We start from the raw sequence: 19,421 nt of genomic DNA, 5'->3' as shown, positions 1-19,421 counted from the left end.
CGGGCATTTTGTTCAAAGTATGTCTGGAGTTTGGAATAAGTTTGGTGATGTGATGATGGAGTCGGCTTTGTCGTGTGTAATGTGACATTTAGCACGAGACAATAGCTGCGGGGGACCGTGAATAATTTCTGATAATTCTCTATCTCCAAACGCACCTAACTAAGCAGAGATGTGGAGGCTGCGGCACTTGACTGGAAATTGTACTGATACTTTGCATAATTATTTTGAACTGACGGTAAGATTTTAAGCTGCCTCTGTGAAATCATTCTCTCGGTTCGGCACGGCTCCCCTCCCAGGTAATTATTTCAGGGAGCCACGCAAAGTGATGGTGAAGTAAAACAGGGTACGCGCCATAAATGCGGCGACCCGTCCGCTCTCCAAAAGCGGATTTTTACCATCTATAAAGTTTCTGACTGAAACAAGGGGCGTATTTGACACCTGGGATTGAAACAACGGACAATGAGAGCTTAAAAAAACTTTATAGAGGAGGATTTATCTTCTTATGTTAGGAAATATATGTTGCCAGTGCTACATTGACAGTTTGACACATGGAGACCAGGCCTTCAGTTCCCAGGTAGGGGACATGAAGAAAAAAAAAAACAGCTGTAGGTTTCCGTCACATTAGTGTCGTTCAGGCCACAGCGTGGTTCTGCCGAAGCGCTGAACACATTAAATATGAATAGTGCAGAAATCACAAATGCAAAGGTTCAGTAAACAACATGTTACAAACATGCAGCAAGTCCTTTAGGTAATGATACTGAAGCCTGCTTAAGGCCCTATGCACTGACAACATGCATTTTAAAAGGAAAGTAATAAATAAACTTAGCTGACTGAGGCTTATCCTCCATGTTCACTTATTACGCTCCTTAACCACGTTGACACGTTTACAATTACAACCTTAAACATTACATCAAACACAAGCAGGAGAGTGTGGGAGGCTGCACAAAACCTGAAAAATAAACATATTCCTATGTTTTATTGCCAAAATGACTTGCCTCCCCATTACATACAGTGCAAAAGCACAAACGATTCAGTTGCTCTGTTTGAAGATCAGGCAGATCTAATGAATATGCCTGAAAACAGCCCGCAGAGGAACAGTATGACAACATGGATCCAGAAGTCACCACTTGTTAATGTGTGTGTGTGTGTGTGTGTGTGTGTGTGTGTGTGTGTGTGTGTGTGTGTGTGTGTGTGTGTGTGTGTGTGTGTGGCGTCTACAAATAGATAGCTGGCCTAGGGGTCTCCTTGCATTATTAATACAGGGATGTGTAGTTGCAACCTCTACTCAGTCATAACATCGCTGCCTCCCGCATGCGATTCCAACATGACTCCTGTTCAGCTCAACCACACACTACGTAATTTAAACCTAATGGATGCTCTGGCTCCATCCATCTGTCTCAGACAGAGACTTGAGCTCATGCCTGAACTGAAGGCTGTTGGCCCGTCCAGGGCAGAGGGCCAGTGACAGCGTGTTTGTGCAGTACTGGTCAGCTGTCAGTCACGGGTTCACGTGAGTTAACGCGTCCCATGGTGTGAATGGGAAACTGTGCAGTGAGTGACGACTGTCAAAACAGCTTTACTAAGCCTGGGGGAAAAAAATGCCAACACAGCACATTTTTAGGCTTCACTGTAGTTTACAACCCAGTGGAGGCATTATGGAATACATCAAAAGCACATTGGCCTCCCTGGGTGAGACGCCTTTTTATTTTTATCTTATGTACCTCAAGCCACAGTTTTGCAGATGAGATGGGTTCAAGTTTGAAAGTGCACAGCTCTGCATGAATGCCACATGATTGGACACATCGACCCGGCTCTGTGTGCCGCCTCTATGGGGTCTGCCTTGTGTCGGTCATAATGTACCCAAGCCAACAGACAAGTAAGCCTGTAAGGGTTTCAGAAGAGACAGCTGCATGTACTTTGTGAAAAAAGCATCTCAGTCACCACTTTTGATCATGGTCAAGTTTTTTTTTCTCATTCCACACATAAAATACTTTTTCTTTTCCTGTATTGACAGACAGACATTTACAGTAGCAGACCTTGGACAAAGGCTGCTGCTAATTGCCAGTCTGTCGGTACGTTCTGATTTGCCGCATTCAACCTCTGCTTTTCAGCCGTTAAAAGGAGTCAACACGTTACACACTGATGGGAGAAAGTCGGCACCGGCACAAAGGCAATTATTTTCCCCCAAAACCACTTTTAATTAGGAACGCCGCTACGTTTGGTGCATTTTCTTTCTATTCTTGAAACCACATCATTTGTTGATCATGTAGACAAAAAAATTAAAACTAAATGCAACAATCAGATCAATTGAAGGAGTAAAAATTCACACTGGAGCACAAGTGTCACTAATATAATTGAACTTAACTATTCTGTTGAATCTCTTTTGAATGAATTTTTACAGTATTACAATATGATAAAATTAACAAATAGGATCTGTGTAGACTATAAGTAACTGTATGCAGTACAGTATCCATGTTTGTTTTGGATTCAATCCAATATTTTTTTCTTCTTCTTTCAAAAGTCTAGAAGCCTTTTTGACAGTGTACGACAGGCAGCGAGGAAGGAAAGGTTTGAGTGACACATGAAACAGTTGTTTACAGTAATCTGACATCATAAAGGGAAGCAAGCAGCGTGTAATATTTGCGGAGGCAGATACATTTTCATTTTTCCTAATGGCGCCTCGTCGAACACAAACATTTGTTCCAATACAGTTTTAGGTATAAAGCCGCTCTGTACGTCTGGGATCACTGGAGATTTTGGAGTCGGTGTTCAAAGCCTTTTCATGGACATCAAATGTTTGGAGGAAAGTTGCAGTCTGCACTCCAGCTCATTCTGGCATTGTCTGTCTCATTGTTTGAGAAAAGACACTTTTAATTGGACCGAGCTCTTCTTTAAGTCAGTCAGCCGGCGCCTTTTGCCCTAGTCTAGTTTCACTGGGTCTCGGCTTTAAGCAGATTTGCCCCCTTTAAATCTTCAAAGTGCATTTATAAAGCGTTTGCAGCTTTGGATCTGAACCTCTGGAATAATTTACCTTAATATGTAACAGTGTCTTAACCTTGATTTTTGAGTATTTTGGGTAAAATTCCATCCTTATATAACTTAATGCTAATGTTTGAGATTATTATGGGTTTCTATAGATTTCCTGTGTAGTTGACCAGAAACAAAACCAGATTACAGTACACCATGTTTTTTTTAAAACGAGAAATCCTAAAAAGTTTTGCTGGAACCTGTTTTATCCTGAAATTAAGGGCTACTAACATCTTTAGAACAGTTTATAAAAAAGCTGTGTGCGGCCATCTTAGATTAAGATATAACAAAGAACAACAAAAACTGTTGTTGATAGTCTCAAATACCGAGGCTCATCTCAAATAAAGCATGCAGGTGTGTGAACTGTCAGGTACCATTTATGAGCATGAACGTAAGTGAGGTGACAAGCGCCCCAGAGACTCGCCAGGGTTTCTCTATTTTACTCTCTGATTGAATAAGCATTTGGTTTCCAATCTCGCTCCCTAAACTTCTTTGGGCTTCAGGACCAAAATCCTTATGGAACTCCTTAAAGGAGGTGTGTGTCTGGAAAAAACAGCAGGAGACGGCACCTTCCTGCAAAGGTTCATCTGATGTGGTTTAAATTATTATCTATGGCTGCAATCAGAAAACATCCTTTATCAACTAAAAGCAACCTATTATTTCTTAACAAAATGCAGAAGGTAACTTCTAAAGGGAGCCAAGTACAGAAGACGTGAAATAGATAGAAGAGAATGAGGCAAAAGGATGTATTAATGGAAAGAAGAGTTACTGTTACTGCACACATCTGGTGCATCATGAAGTACGAACAAACTGTGTCTGCTCATATTTTTATCCGTGTCCCCATTTGTTTCCTTCCACCTGTGCAGAGAAGAAGGATGGTCCCCTGAGAGCACAGAAAGCATTAGTGACCCTATAAGGTACATTAGATCCTATGCTCGCGTAATTCTCCAGTGTTTTATAACTACAATATATGCAGTAAAAGGAATTAAGAGTTCAGGCAGATCATTTATTAGAAACAACGCATCCACCCCAGGGTGTAATTTGTGGGCCACAATGAAAATTTGTTCAAATCAAGTCTATGCGTTTCAATTTCTTGTGATTCCCTCTATGTCGTTATTCATTCAAGTCATGAAAGTAACACACAGCACTAGTACAGTGGAGGTTACTGCAGTCTTAACCTCATTTGTATACAGCACACTCACACTGGGTTGTCAGCAAATTATCTACGGTTTGCAATAATGTAATCTAAGATATGATCAGTTTCAATTTTTAGCACTTTTGTTCCCATTTACCCATTCTTTATTAGAACAGGGTGTGTTTGTTCATTTGTTGCATGAGCCACTGTTTACGGAGCTACAGTTCACATATTTCCTGTAGAATTTGCTTTTAGTTTCAGGAGAATTCAGACTAGAGTGAAAGCAGGTGAGGCAGAGCCTGAGTGTAGGGGAAGCACTTTCTGCTAGGATGAACCAGAGAACCAGAGTCTTCACACATGTTCCAGTTACCTGGGGTAACTGGACCACAAATTTGCAGACGAAAATGTTGAAAATGCTACACTGTAGCTGTCTCTCCTTTTCCAGGCAAGGCCACTTCCTGACTGCTGCCAAATATTCTGGGACTGGATGTTATGGGCCAGGAAGATGAAGCCCACAAAGAAGTCTCTGGAGAAGTTAGCCGGCTGTGGGGAGATGGGCGTCTCAGACAGGACTCGGCTCAGCAGAGATCGCTGGACTGCTATTAACTCCTTCTGTCTTTTTGGGCTTCTAGGTTTCTGTTCCAATATTCTGTAAATATCTGCGTGAGGCTGTGGCCACTGACCGCCATTACAAGCTGGCAATGTCAGAGTAGACCTCTCTGACCTCAGAGACAAGGCAAAACCCAGAGAGTTCTGCTATGTGGAGATTAAAAGCAGGCAGCTGAAGTTCACAATGGGCTCACTGAGGCAGGTTTCAGGGAAGCACAAGGCAGCTGAGCGTGAAAAGTCTGAGGTTATCCTGTGGATGCCTGAAAGTTCATCCATTTTATTGAGGAAGAAGTGAAGATTCTCCGGAGGAACGAACAGAAGTGTTGTGCCAAATCTCCCCTAAATGAGACTTCACCAAGCGCTGAACAGAGCTGATGATTTTGCGGCTAAGATCTCCCCAGATCGCCCGGCATTTGTAAAGGAAATACTGTCTGGCTGCCAAATGGTCAGCAGCTTACTGCCAGTAAAAAAAAATAATCCTACTTCCAGCTACAAAACAAAGAAAAAACACAAACAAATGCAGACCTGCAAACTGCGGCGACCAGGGTAATTTAATGGCCGTGTGCAAATAACACAGTTTTGATTGTAAACCAATTAAGAGAGCAGCACTCAACAACATGTCCACATCCAGTTATTACAAAGTTCATTAATAATAAACACACCATTAATAATTTCATGAGCTTTTTTACTAAAACCCACCAGTGCCAATTTTTCGTCGACCTGTCACAAAGCATTAAAGGTTTCCATTGGTTAATATATCTAGACCCTCCTCATCCTCCCCTGATAAACATGCACATGATCCATTGTGACAGAATAATAAAACGCAGGGAAAAACAGTGCAATTAAGTTCATAATCTATGGAGATGAGCAATTAATGCCGGTAAAGAAGCTGTGATTTTTAATCAGGCCAATGTTTTCTGTGCCCATAAACCCAGCGACGGTCCCTTATGAATAATGCATGCTCTGTTAATGCTGACGTTCGTCTTACTCCGTGTGAGGGGATAGCTGAGCACAATACAGTAGCTCAAATTCCATGCATCACACTCTTAATATTACATGTCTGAACCCTGATGCCTCCGCTGCACTCATTTTCAGCTGTAGCTTAATTATAGTTTCTCATATTTTCCAGTGTACATGAGACCTTTCAGGCCTGTAGCGTGGGTAAACGTACAGCAGCTACTGTGTCTTTTAAATCAGATCAGAGTGATCTAATCAACAACCGGACAAAAATGAGACATGGGTGAGACTTGTACAGCAGCTGATTTTCATTTTGTGACATTTATAAACTCTCGAAGGAACAGCTTGACATTTTAGGGGACAGGCGTGTTCAGTATTTTGCCCACAGTTAGATACTGTACCATTCAATGGCAACTTCTGTCAGTGGAGTGTAAAGCTACTGTAGTGCTTAGCATAGCGTGGCTCAGCTGTAGCTGGGTAAGCGGTCGGTACCTTCAGTGCTGACGCACGTCACATTGTGGACGGCGGCTCCAGGGCCACAGGCGTCTTTAGTGGGAATGCATGTTCCTTCATGTTGGACCTGCCACACGTAGCAGGCGGGATCCTCGCAGGGGATGGATTCCACCACGTGACGACACGTCTCTGTGAAATTGCCGGACTCCCACAGCACCTCCCTCCGCCTCTGTCTGAAACCTGATGTAAACAAAGACGGAGCGGTGTCAGCGGTGAGGAGCCACTCGGTGCGTTCACGCGCATCACGGCGAGTGCCCGAGAATCCTGGTTTCTCTGAGCGTCCTGCTTAGCGGTGCGTGCGGGAGCGCGGATTGATATGCGTGTACCCAACAGCAATCATGTAGTTGTCTCACGCAAATGCACTCCTGTCAGTCCAGCAACAGAACACGGCTTTAAAATGCATGTATTCAAATTGTTCTCCTACGACAAGTCAGTGGGATCAAATCTACTAACCAGATCCTTCTGTGTGGGTTTTTTTATTATAATCATTATCAAAGTATCAAAACAGTTTAAAGTGCTTAAACTTGTATGAATCCCCTGCTTTTAGCTATTGCATTACACATAAACTTACACATTTTCATGCCTAAGTTCTGACTTCTCATTATTATGACTAACTATGCTACTGTATAGTGGACTGAGTCTTACTGAAATGAAGTCAATGATGAATAAGAAAAAAAGTTCTAGGCTTTTTTCTCAGTACGGGGCCTATTCAGTATTCAGGCCTCATACGAATATCTGCAGCTCACACTAATTTACTAACATTATTATAATAATAATTCTATGAATCAATACAATTATGTTCGCTATAGGTACAGACTGAATAGGAGGGATTTCATTATTCATGTTATTCAACTTACTTAATGCAGAAATGAGCTCCAGTACATGTACGGGGGGTTATGGTTTTACCAGACGTGCTGTCTACTGCATCCCAACAGCATAGACGAATAAAGCTATGAAGGCTTTGATTCAACCTCTCAATTATATAGACAAAAAGATGGTAATAGTCAGCTGATGCCTTTTCTCTCCCATCTGTTTGATGAAGAGAAGTCAGGAGAATGAAGGTAAATGTGAGTAAATCCTCCTATTTCTTTGTGAAGAACCAGTCTCATACTGGACTTTCAGGGATTCTCTGTTCATTCACTCAGTGACTGCCTTTTTCAAGTCAAAACTCCTCATTTCCTTTAGCCTTTAGCCAATTTCCTGCTCACTTTTCTCAAGTAGCTCAATCTCTCAATTAGCCTATCAACTTCATTGTTTCAATTTTGCCCTGTTTCTGTCCTTTTTTTTAAATTCAGATCATCATTTGTCTCCCTCCACCCATCACCTCCTCTTCCAGAAGGATCCTCCATGTGGTCTGTGCTTACCATAACTGTGGTCTTTCGCCACGCACAATAAATGTGCTTATACTGTTCATTCTAAAAGAATCTCTCCTCAGACCGGAAAGAGAAAAATAATAAAAAGGAAAGTGTGATTGATTGGGGTCAAGTTACAGAAGTTGGCGAGAGTTTCGCAATGACACCTGTCTCTCCTATTACTGAGCTTCACTGTCTTTCACTGCGGCTGCTGTTTCCATTTCCTAATTGGGGTCTACCTGCTGAGGTGTACTGGCTCTACACTGAAACCAGCTCCATCTCTGCGCTGGTGGAAATAATATGTACGACTCCTTTCCGCTCAGCTCCAATTCAACATTGCCTTTGTTGTGGTTTGCAATTTTCCAACATGCAAAACTAATGTGTTGTAAATTGTGTTTCCTTACATTCTTTACTGAGAATGGAAAAGATTGAAGCCCGAAGAACAATCTGCCGACATCTGCAGTGTGACATAACAATAAAACCGAGTAGAACCCGCTCTCCTGCATGTCAGCTGAGTGTATATGTGTAGCTTCCCTACAGTCTCTGCGTGAGGAAATATTAGCTCACAAGCTCCACAGCTCAACAAAACATCAGTGAAATAAAAAAGGCCTCCTGGAGGTATGAAAAATCAATGTAAGAGTCTTTTGGTAGTTGTTAAAACTTTTAAAGTCGTTTCACTGCATTTTCTTTGCAAGCAGATACAACACCCCACTAACTGGGCTCTTTTATAAGTATTTAATTGGCTCATATCCCTATAGTGGACCAGCTGTGAGTCAGAGAGGAGAAGAAGGAGACCTAAACATCCAGGCAGATGGCGAAAATGTGTGGTAATAGTATTTTTCTGTGTTTTTAAGAGGGGGGGGGGGGGGGGGGGGGGGGGGGGGGGGGGGGGACTGTCATAGACAAATATGACAACTGCAGTGAGATGTGAGCTCTCCTGCAGGAATTAACATGACCCGAACAAACGCAAGCTTGAAGGTAAATGAGCCAATAACAATCGTTAATGTTAAGCCAATTAACCAATTGATTAAATAACTGGTCCATATTGGGACTTATGCATCAATCATCTCATAAAATATGTATTTGTTAGTGAGAGGAGTCTTGTGTCTTGCTCTAAAGTGTCTATTGAATCCTGAGCTCTTCAAATACCCCGATGACACGGAAAATTGCTATTGTGGCTGAAAAACGGAGGGATAAAAATACTATTTCGATGCCCCAGCACTTTCTTATACCGCCAGCGCGCCTGAGCTGCGGCAGCTTTTCTTGGCAGAATGGTCTCGCCTTCTCGCCCTCCACAGGTGCAGCCGTCTAACCCCAGGATGCCCACTCTACAAATTACATCCCCCAAACATCTAGCGGTGCGAGGCTTCAGTTCAGGAGCCTGATCCGAGCCGCCCCGACGAGTGTGCCCTCCGAGTGCAAAGAGACTGTGGATCGATTGCAGGATTGCCCAGAGCTCTTACTGCTACTCACGTCCAAAGCAGAAAGAAAAAACTGCATTTGGCGTGGGCATGCCCCCTTAGATATTAATAATTGAAAGGTTTCTTGGTCATGCCAGGTTTATTTCAGGGAAACAAGGGTTATTCAGTAAATTTCAGCACAGCATTGTTCAGAACCTCCCCCCTCTCCCTTCAGCTTGGTGACTACTGGATCGAGGCATTACAGTGATTCTATGAAGTAACCTCGTGTTCATTCATTTTCCCATATGGCTAGGCCAAGATAACGTGGAAAAAGCACATAAAGGTACCGCGAGGCAATTTAAATCTGTAATTTTCCAGAGAGCCAAGCTGGGGCGGCGCGAGCATCCTGGCTGTTTGGCTCCTCTACCTGACGACTGGGACGCCCCGGGCGGTTCACGGTTTATTCTGATGTTGTGAAACATAAAGAATGAGTGCGCGTTCAATAGGTGCAAGAGAATTTCTGCAACTCAAGGACCACAGGCAAACGACTCGGATCATAACAATACAAAAGTGCTCCATAACTGTTCATTGCTTCGCGGGCAGCGCAGCTCACTGCAGGTGATTTTCTGGTGGTTTCATACTTTATCTGCTGCGGGCCCTGAGACTTTATGAATGCCATCAGAAGTCACCATGCCACAAGAGACCTCGGTGCAAAACAGCAGATGCTGTGTTTTCCGCTCCTTGAAATATATTAATGACACTGTCTGCGAGAGGAGCCGACTCATCCCACAGAGATCCAGTCTTGGAGAGTGTGGGCGCTGACCTGAACAATCCACCCTTCAGCGGCTCCCCGGGGCGCTTTCATGCACATTTACTCACGGCCGGGGATGAGGTCGAGCTGCCCTTTTAGCACCAACACACTAACAACGCCGACCGCTGGCAGCACACGCACCGGAACACATGCACGGCGCTACACACACTCCCGGCCGTCATGCGTTCACCTGTGGAAAGAGACAGGAACATCCAGACAGCACCGACTGCTGGAATACACAGACACACACACACACACACACACACACACACACACACACACACACACACACACACACACACACACACACACACACACACACACAGAGGAAGCATCTTATGTGCTGCTGATTCTCCAGTCATCCTCTTGGGGGTTGAGAGCTGAACAGGTGTGCTCTCTTTCTGTCTTTCATCCGTGGTTTAAATGTGCACTACACTCTCCCAGAGCGAATTTCCTCTCCACAGCCACTTAATCAACAAACAAGTTAGGATGCAAACACACACACACACACACACACACACACACACACACACACACACACACACACACACACACACACACACACACACACACACACACACACACACACGTTCTTATCACTATCACTCATTTAACGTCGCCGTTGCCCAAACGTTACGCACTAAGTTGCTCAGTAACTCCAACACGGCACATTGCCAAGCTGACGACTCGTACCGTGCGTGTGTGATAGGTTTCAGTTGTTTGAGCATTTTGGAGGCACCGACACTTAGGCAACAATTGCTGTGAACAGCTGAGTGTAAATAATTATCTGCAATACAACTCAGCAGTTAATTGGTTTCTGAATGAGTGCTTATGCTTTCACCACTGGCCCATCTGTGCAATTATCAGTTTCAATTTTAAATCATATCAGCTTTTTAGCTAGATATGTGTACCACTTTTTTGCTGGTTCTGTGTCCATCCTTCTGTTTGTCCATCTGTCAAAGATGATTCAAAAACAACAGTACTTTGCTTTATAAACAGATGGAGGATGCATGTTTTTTTGCCGATTACTAGAGCATTTTAATCCTCTTTTATTGGGTTTTCTATCTTGTCACAGTATTTACTGTATCTTGATATATTGCTTATTGCTTTGGTATACTAGCTTACATGAGAAAACTGTGATTAGTAGTTGCATCTTTGCATGAGGCTAAATAAGTATTAATAATAACTAAACTATACAAATCACTAGGTTTTAACATCACTTTTAAACAATGAAATGTCTTTTCAACCCCAACGTTTAATTCCCCTCATGCAGAAAAAAGTAAACAAAGGATGACACATGTACAGTCTTTCGGACCAAAGCTTGTACAGCATGACACCACCCCAGTGTATACACCGACGTACCTTTCTTCCCCTGTGGCTCTCTGCAGTTGTCATGTACACAGGGACCCCAGGTTGACCACTGTGAGAGCAGGCAATGGGGCTGGCAGGGGATGGAACAGTGTTGGACGGCTGAGGGAGGCTCTTCGCCGGCACACAGTCTTGGATTCATGGGCCTGGACACTGAACAAACAAAGCAAAAGGAATGTGGGCACGGATAAATCAGGCTCAAGTCTGTAAGGAAATTATACTGTAGAGCGTGCACTGGTAAAGGCTGCAGCTTCAGAGGATATGCACTGTGGTGAGGAGCACGGTAAATTTAGCGGAGCTTTAATGAAGTTAAAAATAAAGCAGGGCAGAGAATGATAAGAAGGAGGATTGCTCTTCTTGCCTCACATCGGGCTCAGGAGGCTATTAAATGCAGGGCAGTGGTCGGCTGGTGGAGTAAACAGGGAGATATAAAGGCAGGACACGTTAGAACCAATTCACTGCTACAGTAAGTTTGGCTAGCATCATTTGTAGATCACAGAGCAGATCACAGCTCTGCCACCTGTAATGGGCTCTGACATTAGTCTCACACAGAATAAGAGGGTATTTTTGCCTGCCCGCAACATGGGGATTTACTCAATCTAATATTCCGTTTTGCTGCACCTCCGCACATCATTGAGAGGCAAATTTCCATTTAAATGAGAGCCCAAAGAGAACTTCACTAAATGTCCATAGTGCATTTTGTCTTCTTTCTAAAAGTAATTTGCACGGTGTTTGATTCCCTTTGTAAAAATGAGATGCTTGTTTAAGCACATCGATAGTGTCGTGCAGATCTTTCCGCTTTGCTCCCTAAATTGCGACTTCTTGTGTTTATCAATTGCATTACTGCTGTGGACATCAAACACGAGCAAATTATTTTCTATGTTACCAGAGCGAGAAGACGCTTCTTACTGCAGACGCCACAGGCACGGTTTCTGTTAGCTCAAGCCATTAGGGTCACCTCAGGGTAAACATCTGATGTATTGATTTAAGGAGCTGTCTTCGCCGAGGTTCTCGACTCAGATCAAATATTCACTGTCTAAATATGCCTTTGATCTTCTCTGAACATATCAGGTTGGTTAAAAGAACAGCCAAAACTCCTCAGGTATGAAATGAAAGCACTCCGGATTCCTCGTGTTGACAATTTATAATGGATGGATAGAAAATCAAGACGTGATTTTTAAACAACTGGCAAACACAACAAACTACATGAACGAGATGCTTGGTCTTTGTCATGATCTGTGTTTTTGTTCTTGTCATGATCTGTGTTTTTGTTCTAGCTGTTTCCTTGTCTTATTTTGGTTCCAGGTTCCGTTTCCTGTTTTATTTTGGTAGTTCCCCGGTCTCTGTTTTGTGTTCTAGCTTCACTCCCGAGTCATGTCACGTCACAGCTGTTCTTGTTTCACCCGGTCGTTATCCTCACCTGCGCTGCATCAGTAATCACTCACCCGTGTATTTAGTCACCTCCTGTTCCCGTAGTCACTTGCCAGATTGTCGTATTCGAGTTCCCTGAGTGTTCGTGTTTCATGAGTTGAGTTCCCTGAGTGTTCGTGTTTCTCGTGTCTTGTTCCTGTCTGTATCGTGTATCCTGCCCGACCCTGGATTATCTACTTACCGTGAGTTTTTGCCTGTTCCCTGTCTGTACTTTCGCCGAGCCTTTTCGTGTATGACCTGGACCGTCTGACCGTGCCTTTAAGAATAAACCCTTTTGTTGACTATAATATCGCCTCCGAGCTGTGCATGTGGGTTCGCCGTCTGCCTGCCCGAGCCTTGACAGTCTTCATGTTCCACTGTTTTGCTCCAGGGATTGATTTTTAAAAGCCAAACTTCCATTTTGCCTAATGTAAATTTTAAGCTCAGTCATTTGAATTTATAGTCATCTGTGATTTCGGTTGCCTTGGTAATTCTGGCAAAAATAATGTATTCTTTCTCATCTCCATTTATATTAATATCAAAAGTAATTAACTTACAGGTTAAAGCTGGATAACCTGCTGTGAGTCAGGTTGTTAATGAAGGGAAGTTTCCAAAGTTCTGAGTACTCTAAATGTGATTTATCCCACTGGATGATACTTAACAGTTATGATTCCACCTAAGCAAATACGCATACGACGTATGCTATACAGTAGTTCTTTCCAAGAATCTTTCATCCTCACACAAGACGTGATTAATTTTAGTTTTCAGGCAGTAACAATAAAAACAAAAGAAAGTTTTTCACATCAAAACTTTTTAGCACCTGCAGATGTGAAAGGGGTTTAGCAATTCTTACAAACTCAGCAGGGAAAATGTTGATTAGAACAAAAGTGTGTGTTCTCCGTTAATAATGTGCAAATTAACGCTGGCTGCAAACAAACCATTGTCATTGTTTCATTACTTCAATAGGACCACTACCAGCTCAACTGATCAGGATCAAGGGCCTCAAGGAACATTAGGTTAGAGACAGAACGGCTGAAATCAATTTAACCAACAAACCAGTAATTAATTTGCATATTAAGGGATGAAAGTATAAATAATCCACAGGCCCCTTTTCCTGTGCTATTCATAACTCCTAGGTTAAAGTTTGCTCTTGTTTGCCTCCCATGTTTCTCAACTGTCACTGATGCTGCTGCAAGGATCCATCGACACAGAAGAAATAGCAGCAGTCTGGCAGCATAATTACCACATCTTAGCCGAGCTTGAACTGACTGTCAGACGTTGGGCTGAAAATCACCACATGACATCTGTTGACTAACTACAGTATCTTTCTTATTTTCTAACATTCATAATCAACTTTAACAAACTTTGTTACATAGCTCAACTCGTCTTAATCCAATTACAGCTTGTTTATGTGCATAATACCCACATAACAACATAAGAATAACTGACAAAGGGTAGATCATCGAGTTTAACTCCGCGTTCACAGAAAACGAATCGATCCATTCTACATACACATTGATCTAAAAGAGTTTGTCAACAGAATTAAAACTATTTGTGGTTTTTGAAAATATCAATTTCCCTTATAACACAGGCCAGACACAATTACACAGATGCAGTAATCCTAAATGCTACTGTTTCCACCCACGCTTTACAAATAGCTGGTGACATTTTCCACACTAACATTCAAGAGAAAGAAAACAAGTGAAAAAAATGTGTTCTTAATAATGTTTTGTTGTGATGAAGACTGTCTTTTTGACATTTTGAGCTCATCTGTGTGTGAATGCTATTTAGCAGAATGATGGACTGTACTGTAAATCTACAATCCCTAGAGAGCTATTCTTGAGCAATGTTAACTAGAATCTAGGACACATTAACCTGAACCACACAACTTACAGTAACACAATCAGGTCGTTTCCCACCAACCTGTTCTTTCACCTTATTTGGCACCTTATGTCAAAACACACCACCTACTGTAGGTTGCCTGCATTTTATTTATGATGTGCTTTTTGTGCTTATAGCCAGCTCTGGGCCAACTGTGGTCAAAGTTTTTCTATACCTTCTTTCCTGTGACGTGTTGTCGAGTCATCAGGAACTTGAACACAGTAGGTCTTTCTGGTCTGGATCCCCCCTCCACACAGAACACTGACGTTGGCCAGCCGCTGGTCCTGCTGGCTCAGTAAAGGGAGGACACGGCACTCGCCCCAGTCAGTGGTCCGCCACATGTACCTTTCAGAGCACAGAGTACATATATAATTCACACACATGTGTGTGATGTACGCACACATTTTTTAAAAATGTAATCTATTAGGAACAAAGTGATGAATTCATTTAATTAAAAAGGCAAAGCAGATAACAAACACACACCAGTGGCAGTTGCTTCAGAAAAGTCACACTAAGCCAAAGACAAATTAGTGCTTCTCATATAGCACGTCAGAAGTGGGAATGTGCCATTATTTTAATTTCAAAACTTTGGTTAAAAAAGAAAAAGCACTGTTTGGTTTTAACTATGAAGAATGCAGTGGAGCAGAAAGCAAAAATATTGGAGTTTACCAGAACAACAGCCTGTAGTAATCTATCAAATGCTTAATTTCCGTAATGAGTTTCCCCTAATCATGTAAATCCTCAGTTCTCAGGCACTCCATGTAAATTTAGCAAATAAAACAAAGCAGGGCAACAGGGACAGTAATTCTCTATTGACTATTTTGTTTATTGGATGTAATACCAGTGAAAGTCTAGCTGCGCTATGACTCCTGACTCAAACTGATTGTGTCAAACACTTCCCTGTTTGGTCCAGGACAACAATGCTTTGAATTATTCTAAATCCTGACCCATGTGTTACTTTTAACATTTCACTACACTAAAATTCAGCAGCAGAATTTCTCAAAGTAATTACAGTAGTGACAATAACATCAGTAAACCTTTTGTGAAAAAAGGAGGTAACATGATGTCCAACCACGAGGCTGTGGACATGATTCACAGGTTTGCTATGATAGAAAGGGTTAAATGTTCAAAAATGAATGAGGTATCACCAATTATTATGCAAGTAATTCGGCAGAGAAATGATGGATGTTTCGCAGCCTCCAGGCTCTCTCTCATAATTATTTAGGTGAAAAAGCTCAGAGAAACCAAATTAAAAATCATTATTTGGTTTTAGTGTTTGACATTTTTCAGCGTAAACATCAGGAGACTGCACATGAACAGAACTCTGCTCCTGCCAGAACTACCTGGGGCAGTTTGGGAGTAAATCCCCTATAATGTTGCAGGCCTCCTTTTCCTCAAGGGCAGGACACTGTTTGCCCCCACCCACTGGGACCTGCGTCATGATCCGTGACCGCAGGCGGTAGCCTGGAGCCAGGTCGGTGGAACGGCAGGTCTTTGAGCAGGAGCTCCATGATGACCAATGGGACGCCTGGCAGTCTTTGGGCATCACACATGCCTGGAAGGTCAGGGGAGAGTCGCCCTTGGTGCACAGGCTGCAAATTGAGAGGAAGAAAAAACATCCTTTTATCTTCATTTTTAAATTTACCTTTATGTACAGTACAGTATACAGACAGTGGGTAAGGATGGAGTAGAGGATTTCTAGGAGAAGCTGGGATCCAAATCGGTCGACAATATCAAGGTAAGATGACAGTGGATGTAAAAAATTCTGTGTTGATAGATATCTTAATTGTCTATTAATATAAAAAATAATCTTTCTAGCTTAGCAGCCACTCCTGCATCCTGATAGTCATTGTAAGTCATTACATCCTACAGTGATAACTGAGGTCTCATGGCATAAAGTCAAGCTTTTACACAAATACTGTAAGACAAAAAGTCACGATAAGTGACAACCCATTTGTCATGTAATTAAAGCATTGTTTCATTTGGAAAATGTAATTAGTTAGGTTATTAAAATGTGAATACAATGTTCACTTTTAGAATTTTACTTTGTAATTAGGTCGTAATTAGAAAACAGAATGAGGCATAACTCAGGTGGGAAATGCACATTCAAAAGCTCCGGTCCCGCTTCCTGGTAAAAACCGGGCTAATCAGACCCTGTACAGTAAGAGGTCCCTGCACTCTCAGGTCATAAATCTCAGGAAGCTGTCTCATCAAGGACAACAACACACAGGTCTCAAACACACAAGTAAAGTCATTTAGCTTAAACCGCATGAAAATAAAACTACCAAGCCATTTACAGGAAGCCAATAATGTACATGGATCTGGATCGCTATCTAGCTGAAAACTGTTTTAGTTCAAGGCTCACGTCCAATATATAAACAACTTCACATGTCATTTAATGAGTGGATGTCAAAAATTGATTTGAGCAATCAACTACCAGTTGACTGGGATTGTGGCATTTCATCAATATCATACACATGCAATGACTTTCCCACTCACGGGGATTCTGTTTCTCACTGTATGTATTCGCTTACTCTGCATGCGAGAAAAATCCATTCCCATCAAATCCAAACGCCAGTGTTAGCTCACACAGTCGAGGCCGAACGTGAGCAGCACTTGACATTTAACACAATAGTGCCTTACCACATAATCTAGTTATAATTGAATAAATAACCACCACCAACAAGAAACAATTGATCATGACTCTCTCGTGTTACAAAACAATGCTCCATTATGAGTATTTGACACCCACGTTGAGCCACGGAGCATTTTTACAACTCGCTTCATGCCGCATCAGTGGAAAATAGATTAATGCAACACAAATCCATTTATCTGTAGAGCTCTGTTCCCCAGGCCAACTGTAATCCAGCTCTTCTCACACCGCCACCGTACTTCCATTACAATGTTATCTCAGGCTTTAAGAAACGCTGTATTTTCCTTTGTGTATTTATTTCCATTTTGCTTCATTGCATTTCTTTTAGGTCCACCTCTCCCTGTTGTTACTGTCAGATGCGGTACATAGCTCTCACCTCAGCATAGCATTTTTGCCGTCACTTCTTGTGCACCGGACCTGTCGTGTCCGGTATCCCACCTCCAGCTCCCATGACATTGGGTGCTTGTTATGTGCATGGTGGTGGTGGTCGTGATGGTGGTGATGCGGGTGGTGGTGCGAAGCCAGCGTGTGGAATGTGACGGTGTTGTTTTCGGTGGAGGTGCTGCTGAAGTCCACTGTGGTGCGTCCGTTTAGCAGCGCATCCTTGTTATGGGGTAATCTGCACTCGCTCCAGGACCCAACTTTAAGGCTGTACTGGTGCTCGCCCTCCCCGGCGGGGCACTCTACTGGGCTAGAACAAGTCCTGGTCTCGGTCAGGTTGGGACAGTTCACCCCGCCATACATCGGCGTTGCCAGGACGTGTCGAGTCCGATGCTGTAGGCCGCTGCCGCAGCTTTTACTGCAACTCGACCAGGACGTGAAGTCTGACACCACGCAGTCCTGGGGGCACGGGATGAGGCAAGCCTGCTCCACAGGCGGCTTCTGGGAAAAGAACTCGCATATCCTTGAGGTGACCGCGGTACGGTTTGAAGTGCGAACGCAGTGCACTTTGCGCCTCTGGATGCCGTGCTGCGCTGTGACACACTCAGCTGTCCTCAGCTTGAGCTCATTGGAGAAGAAGGGGACAAGTACGCAGCTTCCCCAATCAGACACGTCCCACTCAAAGAGGTCCTGGTGCCAGTCGCACACCCTAAAGCAGTGCCGCTGGCTTTCTGGCTTGTCCATGTGCTGGCAGTGGGTGTGATGGGTGGTCCAGCCCTCCGCGTGGACGCACCACACCGTTCTCGTCTGCACCCCTCCAGAACCGCACTCCTTCCCCACACACTGACCCCACTGACCTGCAACCAGGAAAACAGACAGGGGGAAGACATTTTTATTAAAAAATTGTACCTGAAGAAAGAAAAAAGGATGATTTAAATTGCAGCTATCTGGCAGCTTGCAATCAAGCACAATTCAAGGCCATTCACTTAACCTCCATGATTGCTTTATTCATGAACTGAGGATGAAAGGAACAAAGGAGCACAAAGTAATCAAAACCACTGTCGGACATCAATAAAAAAAAATACAAGCGTCTGTTCTTGGTCACAAAGGACTGGATTCACAGGTTGTTGATTCTCCAGTGTTGAATATCTACATAAGGCAGTGATTAAAAGAGCAACATTCTGATTTAATTCCAGCAAATATTTGGCATCAAGTTATTCAAACATTTAAAAGACAAGTGGGATGTTAATAAAATGAAAATGATAAAGATGCTAAAGGACAAAACATCACTGTTCACTGGCTCAATTTCCCTTTATCTCCATTAATCATATGGCGAAACTGTTAAGTCCAGCAAATACGCAGTTAAAAAGCATCAACGCTTATCTTTACCTATTCACATTTAAAAGGAGCGATGGTGCAGCTGCTATCGTCAGCACGACACAGAATCATTGGACAGTGACCACTTAGTGATATAAAAGCACATATAACAAATGCACAGCAGCTGCAAGTCATTTTGCATTTCTTACAAATAGTAGAAAGTTGAAGTAGGCTGTTGTCAGAATTGCTGATGCCTTTTTTTCCTGCTGGGAAAACTTGCACCAACTTTAAATGGCACCTTAAAATGCGCAGCTTGCATGAATCCAAGCGAACCACAGTGTCTTCTTTTCTAAATAGTAGGTTTTGGTGTTAATTTTATGCAGTTGCTTGACTCATAACGCTTCTGCAGCCTACAGTATACACAACATACTAAACCATAAATACCTGCTTAGAAACTTCAAGCTTCATGATTAGTGACTAGCTAATTTAAGCTAACAATAACACAGATAATACGACCCAAAACGTAGCCGAAGCCCAATCTACGATGGTGGCGCTCCAACTAAGGTCTGCTAATACACGGAGCTAGCGCTAGCCACGTTAGCCGCTA

At 42.9% G+C, this 19,421-nt stretch overlaps 1 protein-coding gene across 5 annotated transcripts in view; it reads right to left on the bottom strand.

The window, feature by feature from the left end:
• thsd7ba (thrombospondin, type I, domain containing 7Ba) overlaps nucleotides 1-19,421 on the bottom strand; it is a 90,453-nt gene that overhangs the window by 50,258 nt on the left and 20,774 nt on the right. For all 5 annotated transcript variants that reach the window (XM_029136144.3, XM_029136149.3, XM_055504959.1 and 2 more), the window contains exons 2-6: nucleotides 17,493-18,354; nucleotides 15,807-16,055; nucleotides 14,639-14,808; nucleotides 11,167-11,325; nucleotides 6,221-6,421 (exon numbers count right to left, since the gene is read on the bottom strand). In XM_029136144.3, the coding sequence (XP_028991977.2) occupies nucleotides 6,221-6,421; nucleotides 11,167-11,325; nucleotides 14,639-14,808; nucleotides 15,807-16,055; nucleotides 17,493-18,354 (1,641 nt within the window). The remainder of the gene's footprint in view (nucleotides 1-6,220; nucleotides 6,422-11,166; nucleotides 11,326-14,638; nucleotides 14,809-15,806; nucleotides 16,056-17,492; nucleotides 18,355-19,421) is intronic.

The sequence above is a fragment of the Betta splendens genome, chromosome 21 (genome assembly GCF_900634795.4).
Source record: "Betta splendens chromosome 21, fBetSpl5.4, whole genome shotgun sequence".
Lineage (NCBI taxonomy): Eukaryota > Metazoa > Chordata > Actinopteri > Anabantiformes > Osphronemidae > Betta > Betta splendens.
The sequence above is the reverse complement of the archived record's forward strand: the minus strand, read 5'-3'. Positions and strand labels throughout refer to the sequence as shown.